General features: G+C 40.7%; 1 protein-coding gene across 13 annotated transcripts in view; it reads left to right on the plus strand.

Moving 5' to 3' along the window:
* Window positions 1–13,456, plus strand: part of ARID1B (AT-rich interaction domain 1B) — a 437,005-nt gene that overhangs the window by 174,618 nt on the left and 248,931 nt on the right. Inside the window, exon 5 of one of the 13 annotated variants that reach the window (XM_078370357.1) lies at window positions 8,535–8,709. The exons of the other annotated variants lie outside the window; for them this stretch is intronic. Coding sequence (XP_078226483.1) covers window positions 8,535–8,585 — 51 coding nt within the window. The 3' untranslated portion in view covers window positions 8,586–8,709. Of the gene's footprint in view, window positions 1–8,534; window positions 8,710–13,456 lie in introns of those variants that run through there. 13 annotated transcript variants of the gene reach the window in all.

Genomic DNA, 13,456 nt, shown 5'->3' on the forward strand with positions numbered 1-13,456 from the left:
CCTCCCTAATGACTTTTTAAAAATACTATGGTGTTTTAATATAAAGTGTGACCCAGATACTCTTATAACTTAATGATTAAAATTTAAGAATTAATTTCTTTAAAAAAGTGTTTAAAAATAGCTTGGATGAGGTATTCTTTCAACATGTGTCCCTGAAAATTATAAATAAGTGGTTTATTTTTAAATACACGAACGGCCAGTTTTAACTGCAAGAGTCCTGGTGTGACAGAACGTTTCATATTCTGTGGTGTTTTTATATAGAACGTATAACCCTTATGCTTCCAAAAAGGATTTCAGCCGACATGCAGTAAAACGTTTGTATAAACAGAGACTGCTCCAAGCAGATTACAAATTCTAAAAAAGTCTGGAAAAGAGAGAAGCAAACAAACCACAATAATGCACTTACTGATGAATAACGATTAAATTTCAGGCTACATTCCTGACTACCAAATAAAGGGGAAAAATTGGGATTACATAATGATTAATATAAAGTGAAACACTTCGTTTCTTAAGGATGGTATATTATTTTACTTTTATTATTTTGTAAAAGGAAATATTTTATAAAGGAATATATGCTCCTGTGAAAACAGTGCATAATGAGGCCAAAATGTGGGTTTTTAATATAGTGCTAAAAAAGTGGTTTCATATTATTTGGAAAACTTCTCAAAGGCCTGAATTAGGTGGCATGTCACATAAATGATTAATTGGCTATTTTTGCTGGAACTTGCTTAACTACTTTGTTAGTCTCTCCAAAGAAGGAACTTATTGGCCCATTTTTATTTTGCAATAATTCAAAAAAATAATTATTTTATAAGCATCAAATATATAGCAAACTCTTTCCATTTAGTCAGGAAAGAGTTGAATTGTCAAGAGAGTGTCTTATATAAACGTAAGTCTTTAGTGGAAGGCCAAGGATGGTGAATCAGGTAGTATCACTAAATACACTTTTAAGCCAAATACTTAATGTTGGTTGAATCTTTATTTAAAATATATAGGTTTATGTATATACATGGGGGAGTAAGAGAAGAAAAGTAAGTGCTTTTCTTTGTTTTGAGGGATTAGGTATGTGGGAGACATTTGTAATTTAGCTTGTTTTTCTGGGAGAAGGTTGCTGATCCTTGGGTTTTAAGATGAGGGTTCAAGATTAATTGATGAGACTAGCGATGGCCTAAATTTTACAGAACAAACATGCCACTAATAGCTTAATAGTTATGATGGTAACAGTTTATATCTGTGGCTCAATTTGTGTGCTTTATTTTCCTTGAATTTCTTGACTTGAATACATTATAAAATTGGAGCTGCGTTCCTAAGGAGTCACATGGAACTCCATCATGGGTCCAGCCCCAGAAGACGGCCTACGGGGGTGGGGCTGACATTGAGGCTGGCTTGATTTCCCCAACCCAGTTATGGGAAGAAGCTCGGGCTGCAGTGGCTCCCGTGTATTTTGGTTGCTCAGAGTGGGTGTGGGCAGCAGGCCAGTGAGCATCGGGGGCAGGGATCTTGATACTGGCCCTGGTTGGACTCCACACCCTTCTGGCCATTCATCAGCCTTTGGGAGTGGGGAGCAGGGTCTCTTGAAAGAGGCAGCTGTGTCATGCTCCTGTTGCTGTAAGGGAACTAGACATTTTTGAGCCCCAAACCATACACGAGAATTCAACAGAAAGAGAATTTAATATATATGTTTATTCTTGTAAAACAATAATATTGTAGTAAAACTGCATCTGTGTGTGTTCGTTGGCCAGGCTAGTCATTTATGACTTCCTTCGAGTAAGTGAAAAATCCTAGGAGTCTGGCAATTCTTCCTTGTAGGGACTCTTCAAGGAGACTTCAGCTCAGGCTTTATCCTGTTGTATTTCATTACCTCTGGGGAAATTACCTGCTGCGCTTTTTGTGGCGTTCTCAACCTCTCAACTCCAGGGCTAGTGCTTTTAAAATCTGGTCAACTGCATAATTGTGAAACAGCACTGTCTCAGCTTTATGCACTAATTTTTTTTTTTAAGACACAAAAACTTACAAATTGGCAAATTGTTTTTCAGTGTTTTTCCCCCTCACAGGGCTGTAAAAATATCTTGTGTATGTTGGGGTTAGGTTGGGTGACTGGAAAGCAAAGCTCCAAGCACTAGGACAGCTGCCCTCTGCAGCTTCAACTCAGGGATCGACTCGGTCCCCTTAGCCGGCTACTGGTGCTGAAAATGGTTTTTGACAAACGCTGGAGTTTCACAAATATAGAAGGAGCAGTTATAGAGGTGGTTTTGTAAGTCCCTTGGAACATTCGTGCCAGTCTGCAGTCACTCTTAATTTGAATGAGAAAGAAGATGGTAGAAACTATTTTTATTTTCTCCTGGGAGCCAGAGAAAAGGAAGGCAGAACTCTGTACTATGTAATTTTAAAAAAAGAAAAAAATCGGACTCCATTGAGATTCTTTCTTGTTTACTTTTTGTTTTACTCTTGCTGTCTCCTTGTGTGTTTGACTAATGCAAGTCTTCCCCCAGGACTGTGAGACTGTGTGGTACCGTCCGCCTCATAACCTTCCTGGATATTTTTATAATTTATCATCAGCTGACACTGCCTGGGTAGAATATTCTTACCACTCCCTCTGGCTGCTGGAAGTCTGAAATTACATCTTTGTCTTTGAAGTCAGGCACACTGTTAGCGTTGCCATGGCGACAGGGTGGGTAATGGCCTCCGCAGACAGCAGATTGGTATTTAGCGTTTAAACGCTGCTGTACACAAGGCCTTGGTTTTTAGAGTGGTTACTGAACTATCCCCTTTTAGTAAATGTTTAAAAATTACATTTTTACATGCTCTTACTAGATTAATAGTCATGGTTTATTTCATTTTAACTGCAAGGATAAAAGCATTATTCCATTAAATGGGCAGCTTTTTTTCTCTTTTGGTTTATGCATTATTAACACAGGCTTTCCTGTTTTGCTTGTAACATTTTATAGGCTTTTTCAAACATGCAGTCAGATTTGCTCTGTTGCTCCTTTATTTTTTGGACTTAACCCATTATCTGCTTGATCTTGGACAATTTCAGAGGAGACAAAGTTCCAAGGAACTAAGCTTTTAAAATATTAAAAATGCAGTTGTTTTTTAAAAAATGTATATGTGATCATGTTGATTGAGATGTTTCTTTGGTTTCAAGTTTCTAGTCAGCCCCTTTCCTGAACTAGACCCTCACACGCGATGTTAAAGGAAAGACAGTCTGCGGTTGTGGAGAACTGTTGACGTTTTGAAAATGTTTTAGTTGATGTAACTTTAGAAGCAATATGCTCTGACATAGCCAGCCTGTATGGCCAGACCATTTGCACACATACATAGGCTTTTTTTTAAAATTTGTGATTATTTTGTCTTTAGAATAAAGGTGATTCTGAATAGTTTGTGTAGTATATACAAGTCCCTGTCTACCTGATACATAAACTGCTACTAAAACTTCATTTTTAATGTCTTGTGATATGGAATTTATTACTTGATGAGGTATTTTATTTGCAGTAATTTTAATTGTTGAGGAAGTTTTTCCTTATTAACTTGAACTGTTCGGTTTTTTTCTTTAATCCTGGTTCTACTTCTGCCTTTTTAAACCACACAAGGTCAGTCTAATCATTCTTCTGTGTGAGGGCTGTTCACATATTTGAAGGTAGTTTTCGTTTACTTGGATTTCCTCTGGGCTACTAATAGTTACTTTATTTTCCCCACTATGTGGTCTCAAGTTCCCCTTGCACCCTATTCTTAATTCCCTAATGAGCTTTGTTTTTGTGTAAGCACCTCTAAATGTGATATCCACAACCAAAGGGAAGGCTCCAAAGGCATGGCTGGAGGAGGCCACCTGCCCGCTTTGTTGGGGGCTGTCACTCTGCCACGTGTCAGAGGCGGCAGGGGCTGCTGGGCTCTGCGGCAGCTGGGGCCCACTCTTGCCTCCGTGATGGGGCTGCTCTTAAGGACACTCTCATCCATCCTGCACCTGAGCTCCAGCGCACAGTGACCCTTCCTGGCTGCCGTTGGACTGGGTTGGGCTGTTGTTCAAGCTTGTTAATGTGTGTTAGGATCCTGAATCTGGCATCTGTTGTATTTAGTATAATTCCTAGCTTTGTGTCCTCTCTAAATTTATATCTCTTGATGGCTCTTAGTGTAGAAAGTTATATAGGCCAAACCCAGAGCTTTCTGACTTGCTGGTTATTGCCATTCATCCAGGTATAATAAATGTAGAGCTGCTGCATGTTCCAGCATACATCACACATTAGCCACAATCCTGTCCTAGAGACTTCATCTGAGGCTGGGTGGGAATCCAGAACAGCTGGGACTATAGTTCTTTCGTGTATATGTTACAGTGCTGTCTTCCAGAATGACTTATTGTGGATTACCAATGACTTCCAGTGACATAACACATATAAACGCTCTGTAATAATTGAAAGTTTTACTTAATTTGTTCTTGAGATCATTTTATCTTTGAGTTTTCTGTGTGAGAGAAGAAACTCTACCTTTTAAGCTAGTTCACCTTGCCACCTGAGTAATACGCCTCAGCTCCTTCCCTGTGTCCAGGAGGAACGGCCAAGATACATGTCAAGAAAAGGTAGGAAAACCTGTGCCCATCTCCAGAGGGGCCCGAGAAACAGAGCTGAGCGTCATGAGTCCAAGGCAGAAGATACTCCCTCTGGACTTGGGATCTTAGGAATGGTGCAGCCCTATTGGAGGGGCCTCAGATTTTAGGGAGGAGGGCTGTTGGTGTCAGAAGCCCTATCCCGTTAGGATGGTGGCTGGAGGCCGCAGGTGGGGGAAACAGTGCCTGCTCTATTTCCTTACCTTCCTGTGTTCTTCTGTGTATCTGCCAAGTGCCCTCTGCTTTGCTTTTTACCACCAACTGCTTGACAGCCATCCAGGATAAAACTGGCCTAGTCTTTTCTGGGGATGTAAAGCTTGGGGAAGACATACACTGTGGCCTGGCCCTGGGGACAAGAGCAGGGCGCCCACTTCTGGAGTGCAAAGGGACTGCCTTTAGCAGGGGAAGGAAGTGGGAGGCAAGTGGGCCACTCAGAAAAGACATTCTTTCTTGAATGAGTCCCAGGTTGTTTTGTGAATTCATGGAGGCTGGCCCCTAATTTCCGCTTGGACGTGTCCTAAACTCTCCCCGCCTCTTACCCCCACCCTTCTCTCAGAAGCCAGGACTCACTGAGTTCTGGGCATGGGATCCTGGGAGGCAGAGCACTTACAAATGAAAATTTGTCAGTAAGTTTTATGGACTGGAAGAAAATGGCTTCTGACCAGTGCTGGTGGCAGTGGAGTGGCAGGTAAGAAAGAGTCCTCTGGAGGTGGCCTCCAGGGACAGCAGTGCTTTCTTTGGTCAGTCCACAGGCCCTCTGCTGGGTCACCATGGAGGCTTCTTTAACCAGCCTGCAGTTTGGGCTTGAGTTTGGGGTGAAGGGTGGGTGATAGCTTCTTATGCCACTGAAATCTTAATGAGATTTCCATTAAATGTATTTAGCATATCCCTCCACTAGGAAAAACATATGAGTGAATTTTGTTGATAGCATGTGTGGCAGGCAACATGTTACAGGGACTCTGGAATATTCTGGATCAGCTCTGTCCAGCAGAACTTCCTGCAGTGATGAAAATATTCCCTATCTGTGCTGTCCAGTATGTTAGCCACTTGCCATATGTTGTTACATACTACGTGAAATGTGGCTAGCTGGAGGAATTTTACATTTTAGTTACATTTAAATAGCCTCACATGGCTAGTGCTGACCAGAGTGGACGGTGAAGTTCTAGATTACGGATCTCATATGGTCAGCGTCTTTATTAAATATAGACTGGATTTGGTAAAAATAACAATGTGCTTACATTAAGCCTCTCAAATTCTTGACATCAAGTTATTAATTTGTGTGTATTCTGAGCTGGCGTTCGAACTTACCTCACTTATGCAAGGGTACGAGAGATTGAAGGAACAAACATATTTTAGATGTAGTTTATCTGTTGCAGGGTTTGAGATGTAGGCCGGAAACCAAGATGGTGACAAAGCCACCGTGACCCCTGTCTTTCTCCTTGCCTGTTTCTCTGGGTTTTCATTTATCTGTATTTATTGGAAACAGTTACTACAGAGTTGAGTACCTTAGAGATCTCTTATGGACATCCCCACTTCCCTCCCACATACACACCAATATCAAGGTCAGCTTCAGCTAGTAGGAGGGTGCAGACTCAAGGTCACAAAGAGGTGTGACCCACAGAAGCAAAGTGGCAGGCTGAGTTCCAGGGTTTTGGCTGCCAGCACCACTGTGGAGGTTGAAGAAGCTGGAACTTTAGGATATGGAGTGGCATCTTGCTTATACTTTAGGTGGCATCTGAAAATAGATTAGGGTTGATTTGAACCCTATGGTTTGGTAAATTATGCCACTTGAATGTATATAAATGATGTCTATTGATATTTAAGATATGTTTCTTTCTGTTTAATTGTAAAGGGCATCAGGAAGTCTTTTCTCCCATGAGTCTCAAATAATTTCTTTTTTCTTTTTTCTTTTTTTTTTTTTTTGAGATGCAGTCTCACTCCATCGCCAGGCTGGAGTGCAGTGATACAATCTCGGCGCATTGCAACCTCTGCCTCCTGGATTTAAGTGATTCTTCTGCCTTAGCCTCCTGAGTAGCTGAGACTACAGGCATGCACCACCACACCCGGCTAATTTTTGTATTTTTGGTAGAGACGGGGTTTCCCCATGTTGGCCAGGATGGTCTTGATCTCTTGACCGTGTGATCCGCCCACCTCGGCCTCCCAAAGTGCTGGGATTACAAACGTGAGCCATTGTGCCCGGCTGAGTCTCAAATAATTTCGTAGTTAGAATTTGCTAATTTCAGGCCAGCCTAGGGCTTTTCATTATTCTCGCTTTTTAGGGCTGGTATCCTCCTTTGCTAGATGAGTAGGGGTTCTGCTGATGGAGATAATGATGCCAGGATGCCCGTGTGTTGAGTCCATCTTGCTGCCTCTTTCAAGCCCACAGGACAACTAGAGTTCTGTGTCCTGCTAGGGAATCTGTTACGTGGTGTAGCCTTCTTCTCATGCTTGAGAGCAGCCACTTCATTCACTTTTTTAGTGCTCTGCGTGTTTAGAATTTTCAAAAGAACGGCATTTTACATTCAGTATAATATAGTTGGGTAGTTTGAATAATATGTTCCAGGAGTTCTGATTCATTTGTCACCCGCCTTCCAAACTCAGCTTTGGCTTGTTGTCCGCATCCATCTCGTTGCACGCTGCAGTCTGCGGTTTGTAGCCCATCCACGTGTTCTGGCCGTGTCCTGATTAAAGGAGGTTAAAGACTAACTTGTGTCCTCATCGTCACAGCCTCACACCTGGGAACATCTTTTTCACTTTTAAACTGTTTATCTCTGTTCCCCCTACCCTCTTTCAAAAGAAAGAAAAACACCAGGAATGAGTAATACTGATTTCTCAGTGTTTGATTCTGTGGCGTACCGTGCTCTTCAGCAGCAAAATAGATGGATGGGTTGTTATTGCTACTTGTTCTTACTCAGTCTATAAACCTAATTCGCTTTATTTATGATGGGAGAAGGGGAATTCATGAATTCATTTTGTTAAGCAATTCTTGAGCCTGTGTAGTGTGCTGTTGTGATGGATACATTCCTGGTTTGAAGAAATACAGAGTCCCTGCGATTGTGGAACACTTTTCAGCAAATCCATTTTGTTGCAGTATACATTTACCCATCTTGTCGAAGGACATTTAAATGTTCTCCAAATGTCTTAAGTATCTCTTTTGAATAATTAGTATTTTTAATTATAGTCTGGATTTCTCTTTACTCTTTTGTAAAGAGATTTCTCTTTAGAAATAGTTTTCCCCTCCCTTTTGGAAAAGTCAGTAATCTGGGTAATTTCTGCTACAAAAGCTCTATTAAAAGCAAGGGGTGTTTGTAGTCCAGTTAATGAAGCAAAGCAAAAAAAGATGATGAGGCCAGGAACGGGAGTTAGTTTACTAATGAAACAAGGTAGTTTTAAAGGTAAGGAAAAATAAAGGAGCCCTTTACTATTATTTCAACCTGGTCATTACCTGGGATTTTTAGTTCAGTAAAATCATTAACTACTTATATGTGCCTCAGCCTAAACACCAAAGACCTAAGACTATTTACTTACAATATGTTTGTTAATAAGATTACAGGAGAATTATTAAATGAGTCTGTGGGACTTGCCTAGAAAAGATGCAATGCAAATGAAATGTTTTCCTCTGCTGGGAAGAAGGCTTGGCTTGTGTTCTTTTTTAAGGGTTGAGTGTAGTATCGTTCTGTTTGTGAAGGGTGAGTGTGGGAAAATTATTTACAGACCTCAGTATCCACAGGGAATTGGTTCTGGGACCCCCACGGATACAATCATAGGTGTTCCAGTTCTTTACATACAAGGTAGTAGTTGTAAGTAACCTACCATCCTCCCGCATACTTTGAATCGTCTCTAGATTCCTCATAACTAATACAAAGTAAATGCTTTGTGAATAGTTGTTTTATTATGTTTTTTAATTTGGATTATTTTTCCTGCTTTTCCTCCCCAGATTTTTTCATCTGCCGTTGGTACAGTCTGCCGACACAGAATCCATGGATAGGGAGGACCAACTGTACCTCATTCTGTTCAAAATGTCTTGCTTCATTTGGGTTTATTGTTACAGTGTGTAGGGTTTTGTACTTAAAATCTCTTAGGAGGAGGGTTGTAGTATAGTGTAGTACTACTTCTGTTGATGTATAATTAAAATATTTCAAATAAAATTTATGAGAAATCTTTAGAAAGTGTCACAGTTGTAAAGGTTGAATTGTCTGATTATATCATTTGAGTCAGACTCTTTTTAAAATATATAATCAGTTTTAAAAATAGATTCTTCCCCATCTCCCTTGGGTAAATAAATAAAGCATAGTCCACCATCCCCTCCCACCGTTGAATCCATGGTGGTGGGCGGGAGGTCTATACACCAGGCCGTACTTTCTGGCTTGCTGTGTGGCTGCACCTCTGTGCTGGTGAAATTTTCAGTCAGTATTATCTGAAGATTGTCATTATCTTCTTCATCGTCTTCATCTTCTCTTCCTCCTCCCCCCACTCCTCTTTCTCCTTCTCCTTCTTCTTCTCCTCCTCCTTATCCTCTTCCCCTGCCCTTTTTTTTTTTTTGAGATGGAGTCTTTCAGTGTCACCCAGTCTGGAGTGCAACGGCACGTTCTCTGCTCACTGCAACCTCCACCTCCCAGGTTGAAGTGATTCTTTTTCTTCAGCCTCCTGAGTAGCCGGGATTACAGGCACATGCCACCACGCCCGGCTAATTTTTGTACTTTTAGTAGAGACAGGGTTTTGCCATGTTGGTCAGGCTGGTCTTGAACTCCTGACCTCGTGATCTGCCCGCCTTGGCCTCCCAAAGTGCTGGGATTACAGGTATGAGCCACTGCACCCAGCCTGTTGGCCACTTCTTAATTCAATTCACAACCAAAACAAAACATAAATTTTTGGGTTGTGATAGGGAATTGGCCTGTGTACATGTGTGCTTAGGCATCCGTTTGTCTGATGGATGTCCTTAGTCATAGTGCATTTCTGTGGACATTCTTATAATGGAATTATTGTCCTTGAGATGATGGATTCCAATTTACAGTAAAAGTATATTTTCATTTAGAAATTAGTTTAACCAGTAAAAAATAATGTGCATAAACTTTACTTTTGACAAAGTATTGGCCTTAAAAGTACTATTTTTGTTGATGTATTTGTTTTGTCTGTGTGTTTGATTTGAATGGTTTCGGGTGTACATTCCTTTGAGTTTTCATGGTGCAGTTATTTGCTAGAGTTTTAAAACTTCAGGCAACAATTTCACTACTTGTCTTTGCACTTCATTTTTATGTACTTAAAGGGCAGTTCTAAAGTGAGGGAGAACCCCAAGATACTCTCTGGAATATAAACAACTGGTAAACTAGAATACGATTCAGATGGAGGAAAGCCACAGGGTTTTAGAATCACAGCACACAGCACTTTATTTTTTTAAGGCATGAAGTTAGAGAGATGATTTTGTTGAGTAAAGAGCAGAATTATCCCCTGTACATTTTATGAAATATAATCCTAGGAAGTGTTTTCCTCTCTAGTTAAGGGTGCCATTAAAAAAAACAACAACAGCAATGCAAAGTGGTCCACCTTTCTACTTTTTTAAAAAGGAAAAAATCATTGTAAAATGGAGCTCTGATTTTAAATTTGAAGATTTATGTGTTCCCACAGAAAAGGAAAGAAATCACCCTCTTAGGAAACAAACCAACCCCAAACCTCTAACCTAAACCCCTGAGCTTTTGTGGAGACAGACACTGCTTACTCCGGAAAGAAGGGTGCAGCTCAGCGTCCCTAAACACTCCCGGTGTGGTGCTCTGCGGCAGAGTGCCCAGGACACGGGCTGCTTCGTGGAAACCCATCCTGCAGCACTCTGTGTTCAGTGAACTTTCTCTGTCAGATACCAGGCCTCCATGCGGAAACGATATTTTAAAAATGTGACATTACTCCACACAACTTTGAGGGGTGTAACTTTGGAGAGTAAAATGAAAGAAGTCACCAGTCAGGCTGTTCAGGAGGTGGGAAAATGCCAGCGTTGCCTCTTCCAGGTCATGCTGTGGTGATAGCCTTGGTTCGCAGCAGTAACTTGCTGGCTGGCGCCGGGTCCTCTTCCAGGTTTCCTGTGTTGGGCGAGCAGGACTGTCAGGTGGGCACGGGCTCTCGGCTCACCTGACCTTGGGCCCTGTCTCCACTCGTGTGACTTCTTGGTGGACGCCTGGTGGTCCCTAGCAGCACTGGGAGTATTTGAAAACTAGGCCAGAAGGGCAGAGTCGCTGTCTGAGCTGCCCTTACCTCCTGTTGAATGTGAAATTGATACAGAGGTGGGATGTGCTGGTTGTTTCTTGAAGGACAAATAAATGGGCACATGGGGCTGGGAACAACTCTTGTCTGATCTTGTTTATGATTAATGTTTTGTTTACTAGGGAGAATATTTTTATTTTTTTTTGTTTACTGAGGAATATATTTTTAAAAAGAAAACTCGTAGTCTCTGTATTTCAAAATAAAGAAACATCATGTTGGGGTGGAGAGCAGCCTGCCACTTCTAATCTCTTATAAGTCAATTTCACCATACAACTGACCCCTGTTGTACTAGAAAGAATGGACTGATTTCTCTGATAGAATAATATTTCATATACACAAATACTCTTAAAAATACTATAAAAGTAAATGATTATTCAGGAGTATTTTCCTCTTTTGCCTTTAATGTCTTTAAACAGTTATTTCTAAAAACTTGGGTAAAATTTTATTTTTTAATTTTAGGAACAAGTTTTTCAGATGTCTGCCTGTGTCTATTTCTTTTTTTTTCTTTTTTTGGGGGAGTGGGGTGGGATGTGGGGGAGACAGGGTCTGGCTCTGCCACCCAGGCTGGAGTGCGGTAGCACAATCACAGCTCACCACAGCCTTGACTTCCTGGGATCAAGCGATCCTCCCACCTCAAACACCCAAATAGCTGGGACTACAGGCAGGCACCACCACTGCCAGCTAATTTTTTGTAGTTTTACTAGAGATGGGATCTTCCCATGTTGTCATGCTGAACTCCTGCACTCAAGTGATCCTCCCGCCTTGACCTCCCAAAGTTCGGGGATTTCAGGTGTGAACCACCACACCTGGCCAATTTCTTTTTCTATTTTCTTTGGCTTACTGCAACTTCTGCCTTCCCGGTTCAAGCAGTTTCCCTGCCTCAGCCTTCCAAATAGCTGGAACTATAGGCATGTGCCACCCTTTTCTTTTTGTATTTTAGTGAAGACAGGGTTTTACCGTGTTTTCCAGGATGGTCTCCATCTCCTGACCTCGTGATCCACTGACCTCAGCCTCCCAAAGTGCTGGGATTACAGGTGTGCGCCGCTGTGTCTGGCCCCAAGTTCTTTAGAAGTATTATGTAGTTTTAGTTTATTTTGGTAGGCTCTGGTTGGTTTAGAAGGTTTAAAAGTCACTCTTTGTTTTGCCTGCACTGACTATATTTATTTGTGTTGCATTTTTGCATCAAGTAATGAGTTTAGAGTTAGACTAGGAAATAAGAAAGAAATCTGCTCAGGGATATAAGTTTTCTCATTTTAATGTCGCTCTGCTGGTTACCCTAATCACATGGCTAATATATTTATTGTAAAGTTGAGAAGATTACTGTTTTCTCTATCTTCTTTTTTTTCCTGTGTGTATTTATGTATAATATCTTTTAGAAGAATGGTTGTTTCTATATACTGTTTTTAGCTACTTGGAAAATTTAACGTAATTTCTTGTCAAATACGGTTGCATATGTCATTTTAAATGACTGCATCGCATTCATATGGAATGAGCCTATTTAAGAAAATATTAAAAAATCTAAATAGACTGTATATCCAAGCATTGCTTAATTTAGTTGTCTTTTTGTTATATTAATCTTTAGTATTCAGAATGATACTTAGGCATTTAAAAAATTCTAAGCAGTATTTATTTATGAAAATGATCAAATGCTACTTAAAATCAAAGCCATGGAAGAGTTAGTTTGTTTGTTTTGTAAACAAATAAATCTCCTGAAACCAAAACAAACCTCCTCTCAGTATATTTATTTGAAATTTCTTTTGTTTACAGAAATTGTATATGTTTATCTTGCAAAACAGAAATATTAAATGTGCTTATGAGGTGGCAGTCCAAGAGGCAGGACGTATAATAATCTCTAGCATCAGCTCTGCCCACGTGGCTCAAGTTTGGATTCTGGAAACTGTTTTCTGTTCCCTTTTCTTTAGTATAAGCATGTGCTTGCCAATTATGGAAAGGAGCTGATGAATAGCACTTGAAGGAGAAATTCTTCTCCACTGCTCTTTTGTTTCAATTTCAGAATCTCTCTGTCATCCTTGGAAGCAGTCACAAGGCTTCTGCCCCATGGCCTGCAGTTGTGGGGGATGTTGTCCCCAGCATTCCCCAGAGCCTGTCATCATGGACTCAGCTGCATGCCTTATTAACTCATCTTGCGAACTTTGGCATTTCAAGACGATGAGCTGTCAAAGCTCGCAGTGACATCAGTAGTATGTGACTTGAATGGATATATCACATATGCTGAATCAGCTTTTTCATTCCCTTTGACATGAGAAAAGCAGGTGCTAAGTCTCATTTTGAGAATTTATTGGTATCTGTTGCTGACACTTTAGATACCATTCTGCTTATCAGACTAATAGCCAAATGGAAGCTAATAGTGTGTTTTGACATTTAAGCCTGAAATTCTGCTAATATCTTCTGACCCCCAGCCCCCCGCCAAAATCCCTTTATCTCATGTGCTGTGAGACTAGAGAAAGGCTAATTTAATATTCTGTGTAGGGAAAATCAGGATAGGATTATTTGGGAGATTTGTGGTTTTAAATTCTTTTATGATAGCCTAATTTTATGCATATACTCAGGTCATGGAATGTTATAAAAAAGTTTGAAATCATTGAT

Source organism: Callithrix jacchus, chromosome 4, assembly GCF_049354715.1.
Source record: "Callithrix jacchus isolate 240 chromosome 4, calJac240_pri, whole genome shotgun sequence".
In the NCBI taxonomy this organism is placed as follows: Eukaryota; Metazoa; Chordata; class Mammalia; order Primates; family Cebidae; genus Callithrix; species Callithrix jacchus.